The 5,131-nt window shown below is 44.7% G+C and overlaps 1 protein-coding gene across 1 annotated transcript in view; it reads left to right on the forward strand.

The window, feature by feature from the left end:
* patj (PATJ crumbs cell polarity complex component) overlaps positions 1-5,131 on the forward strand; it is an 81,234-nt gene that overhangs the window by 50,767 nt on the left and 25,336 nt on the right. Inside the window, exons 26-27 of the mRNA XM_037697770.1 lie at positions 1,029-1,088; positions 1,823-1,922. Coding sequence (XP_037553698.1) covers positions 1,029-1,088; positions 1,823-1,922 — 160 coding nt within the window. The remainder of the gene's footprint in view (positions 1-1,028; positions 1,089-1,822; positions 1,923-5,131) is intronic.

Below are 5,131 nucleotides of genomic sequence, written 5' to 3' on the forward strand. Positions count from 1 at the left end.
ACATTCTGCAGCAATCACAACATCATGGCTACGTAGGAGAAGGATCCGGGTACTGAAATGGCCAGCCTGCAGTCCAGATCTTTCACCTATAGAGAACATTTGGTCCATCATAAAGAGGAAGGTGCCACAAAGAAGGCCCAAGACGATTGAACAGTTAGAGGCCTGTATTAGACATGAATGGGAGAGCATTCCTATTTCTAAACTGGAGAAACTGGTCTCCTCTGTCCCCAGACGTCTGTTGAGTGTTGGAAGAAGAAGGGGGGATTCCACACAGTGGTAAAAATGGACTTGTCCCAACTTTTTGGGGATTTGTTGACGCCATGAAATTTGGAAACAAAAGATTTTTCCTTTAAAATGATACATTCTCTTAGTTTAAACTTTTGATCTGTGATTTGTGTTCTATTCTGAATAAAATATTAGATGTTGGCCCCGCCACATCATTGCATTCAGTTTTTATTCACAATTTGTTTAGTGTCCCAACTTTTTTGGAATCCGGTTTGTACCATATCATACCATAACATACCATAACGTACCGTAACGCAACATATCATAAACAGTTTTATTTATAGAGCACATTAAACTCCCACAGGACCAAAGTGCTGTACACATAATAAAATAATCAGACAGTTGGATAATAAAAGTGATTAAAATAATTAAAGTCATCATCTCAAATGGGGTCAAAGGTCAGGGAGAAGAGATGGTTTTGGGAAGAGTGTGATGTTCACTGTAGGTCGTTCCACAGTTTAGGAGCTGCCACAGCAGAAGCACGGTCTCTGAGCTTATGTTTTGTCTTCAACACACTCAGGAGCTGCTGATCACATGACCTGAGGGATCCAGAGGGTGTGTACGGATGTAGCAACTCAGACAGATAGGGCAAGGCAGGCCCATTTAGAGATTTAAAAGCAAAGAAAATAATTTAAATGAATCCTAGAATGTACGGGCAGGCGGTGCAGGGAGACTAATCTGTTTGTAACTCCAGATTCAATAAAGTGTTTTCTGACCTGTGGTTTTAAATGTTTGTGTTCCAGCCGTTTTCTCTAACAGCTTCCAGCTACAGCAGACAGAAAGCCAAGAGGACAGAGGCTGCGGTAAGAGACACACATGGACCCTGATCAGTCTGAGTCCTGCAGAGACCATTAGGGACCAGCAGGGGGCAGCACAGACCACTTTATCAGGGCAGTAGGGCTGCCCTCTGTAATTATTCAGATGATTCTGGACCTGCTGGCCTCTTCATGTGGGCTTCACAGTATCAGAACCAGGTTTAAGGAGTAGTCCAGCTCCTGAAAATGTAAATCTTCTCAAACTGAAACTGAGATTTTCCTCTTTAACTCTTCAAGTTTAAAAACAAATATGTTTTTTAATAAAGAAAGCTAAAATACATTGGAACCCTGTTCAGGTCAGTCCAAACCTGACCTGCTTCCTGACCCAGCTGAGGACCTATGTCTCAGAAATGGTATAAATTCTGCAGAGGAGTTCTGGTTTAATAAAACCTCAGGTCAGGCTTCAAGTTTTATTTCATTATTTTTTAATGAATAAAGCTAAAGACCAATCAGAGGGATGCTAAATATTTACTATCCTGATAGACCAGAACATGTTGGACCTTACAGCCACGAAGTAAAACAAATTTATTCACCACCAACCAAAGATCAGATTTCCCTCCAAAAAGGGGCGGAGCTTTGTTTTCATTCCAAAATTGAGGCGGGGCTTTGAACAGAGACTAAATACCTGGACATGTTGCAACAGGAACACAGGAAGAAATCAGGACTGTTTTTGTTTCTGCTGTTGTTTATCTTTGTTTGTTTTGTCCCCCACCTCCCTCCAGAACTCAGAAGATGCCCTGCCCCCCCTCAGACAGCCTCCCCCCTACAGGCCTCCCAGCCAATCGGAGCCAGAGCTGACTGCAGACCTGCAGCGCGTCAAAGGTGAGGAACACACCTGAGAACGATGGTGAGCGTGGTTCCTATGGTTCTGAGCTCTTGTTACAGCACAAGCACCCAGGACCATCTGGGTCCGACTCAGAGTTCTGGTTCTGAGGGGTCCCATGGAGGCCACTGTTAGTGTGTTGTTGACCTGAGTGAAGGTTCGGTTCTGTGCTGGGTCAGCTCAGACTTTGTCTGGGTTTACGATTCGTTTCTTCAGGATAAAAAATAAACTTTATATTTACATGAATTTATTATTCTAAAAGTTTTTTTTAAATCTCTCGTCCCTGGTGACCTGCTCCAGTCTGCAGGTCCACCTGAAACTTTTAGTCCTGAGTCTCAAAAACTGTGTGAAAAGTTGGAAGAACCGTAGAACTTGATGGATCCACAGACCCACCTGGTCTGGAGGCGGCACGGACTTCATCTGATCGGACCACCCCACAGTAAACCTGGATCAGAACTCCAGAGGATCTCGGCTTATCAGGAACCGGAGCAGCTTTCCTCACGTTTAAAGAATTTCAGTGTTTTGGGTTCTCTCAGAACCTCCAAGAGGAGTTTAGAACCTGTGTGGAGTTGTGCTGATGTGTGTCTTTGTGTCGTTGCAGGCCTCGTTTAACGCTGCAGTCCCTGCGTCCCGTCCCGTCAGCGTCTCGCAGCTCTGCGGGAACATGTGTTCTTGGTTCTTACTGGTTTCTGTTGGTTCTTGCTGGTTCTGTAGACTCTCTCTCTGGTTTCTGTTGGTTCTTCTTGGTTCTTGATTGTTCTTGAAATCAACAAGAACAAACATAAACCATGTTTGTTCTTGTTGATTTCTCTTGGTTCTGGATGGTTCTTGCTGGTTCTGTGGACTCTCTCTGGTTTCTGTCTCTTTGTGGGTCTCTGGCTGCTGGCTTCTGGTTTTGGACTGGGCAGACAGTATTTCTGGCTGCTGGTCGAGGCGGTGTTGTTGAGTGAAGCTGATCAGGTTCTGGGGTGATGGTGGGTCCAGTTTCTTCTGTCCTGTCGAGCATCCGATCAGAAAATTACTTCTTTGCTCTGTAAAGATTCCTGCTTTAAATAAAGAGTTGATTTATTTCTCTGTAAACTGAGTCATCAGAAAAACTCCTCATTCAGACTGAAATAAACTTTTTTTAATAAAATTGTCTTCAGACTAAAATAAATTCACGTCTCCAATAAATTAATTTAGAGGGAAACAGTTTAATGAAGAGACAAACAGACGATTTTTAGATGTGGATCAGGTGGTTCTCCACATGGAGTTCAGAACAAACAGGTCTCTTTGGGTTCTGTTTGAAGTCTTTTGGAAGGTTTGCAGAAAATGAGCAGCTTGATTAAAGTCAGAACCAGGTTTGTGTTGAAACCAGGGCGGCGTTTTGTCCTGATCAGGGATGTTCAGAGTGTAAAGGAGACATTTGGACCGGGTCTCGGCTCGTTAAATGCCTGGCAGGTGGGTCGTGTTCGGTGTCAGGAGCGATGGAACGACTGATCCGGGCTGTGGTTCCTGTCCACTAATCACTCACAAAACACACACAGTCGAGATGCATGTGGTGCTTCTCAGACCTTTCCCCTGTGAATTCAGGCCCAAATCATATTTTGAAAAAGGCCAAACATTATCATTAGGGGGCGGAGCCAAAACATCCTGTTTAGTGGACGAAGCATTGAGGGCCAAATTGTACCTTGTTTAGGGGACAAAGTATTAAATTGAATGAAAGTGGGCTCTTTAAAAGTACTAAGATACTAATATACTAGTATACTAAGATTAAAGGCCAAAACGTACTCTGTTGAGTGTTTAGGGGAAAAAAGGGCCATGACTAAAGGCCTAAGCATTTAGTGATTAGGGGCCAAAACGTACCATGGTTAAGGGCCAAATTGTGTCCAGAGTAAGGGTCAAAACGTACTCTGTTTAGGGGACAAAGTGTTGTGATCTGAGTTTCTTTGACTCAGATCAATAAGAAACCCGTTGCGTTTCAAACTGCCCATGTTCAACCCCAGCAGCTTAAGTCTGGTGACATTTTTACTACTCAGGTTTCTTGGTTGGTCCTGGTCTTGGTTCCACCTAGTCCAAACCTAGAAAGTATTCACTGTGAGTCCAGCTGTAATTAAATCAGATGAATCTTGATGGAGTCTTTGCAGAAACTGGGTCATGTGAGCTGCTCACAGTGACACAGATATAAAAATAGAACCCAGCAGCTTCTCTCTGCGGTTCAGATCGAGGTTTACCGCACCTGAAGACGTTACCGTACGGTTCTTCGTGACCCTTCAGCAGAAATGTTTCTCCACTCTTATCAAACCCTTCAGGTCCTCCTAAACACCGTGTTCTGTTGACCCATGAGGTTTCATTTTAGGCTCTAAAAACTCTGAAGTAACAACTGCAAACAGCTGGAGCAACATCTGATACCAGCTGCTTGTGAGTCAGAGCAGAACGCATCTGTCCTCTCTGGTACCAGCTGTCTGCAGCTCCGGTTCTGGTTCTGCTGATTGAAGCTGGAGAACGTCAGAATCGAGATGAATATGCAGCTCCTCCTCCCCACTGGGTTTTCTCTGCAGCGCTCTGACTGCAGGTTTCTCCAGAGTTTCGTCTTCACAGAAAGAAGGTCAGCAGCTCCTACTGAGCATGCTCAGAAGGAGCTGCTCCACAGTCTGAGCATCTGAGTCCAACCAGACCCGTCTCAGCATCGACGTGTTTGACATTTTCTTCATGTTTGCCTGAAACTGGTTCGGGTCCCTCTGATGTCGGTATGGACTGCAGGATGATGGCAGGTGAAGGATCAGAACATCTGTAGAAGCAGAGATCTTAGGAACATCTTTAGAACCTGTGATCTGTCGCCTGATGAGTTCCACGATGTTGCAATCACAGGAATGGATGTCAAAGACGGAACTGATTCCGGTTGTTCTCTGTCAGCGGGACGATTCGGGCCGCCGCAGGCTCCCCCCGTGTGCTGGGATGAGGGGGGAGTCCTCTGCAGTGACGTTCAGGATTAAACAGGAACCTCTGTGTTATATTCTGAACACTGGGCCCTAAGCAGTCGGACCTTATGACCGGTCCGACTCTGTGCACAAACAATCGGTCCAGATGTTTTATCGACAAAGAATTGACGCCCGACAGCAAAACGAGGAGACGGTCAGTCAGATCAAAGAGGAGCGAGCCAAACCTAGCTTATCAATGAAGCTAAGTCACGCTATATATATATATATATATATATATATATATATAT

This window comes from Nematolebias whitei, chromosome 3 (assembly GCF_014905685.2).
Source record: "Nematolebias whitei isolate Nwh7 chromosome 3, NemWhi1, whole genome shotgun sequence".
NCBI classification, from domain to species: domain Eukaryota; kingdom Metazoa; phylum Chordata; class Actinopteri; order Cyprinodontiformes; family Rivulidae; genus Nematolebias; species Nematolebias whitei.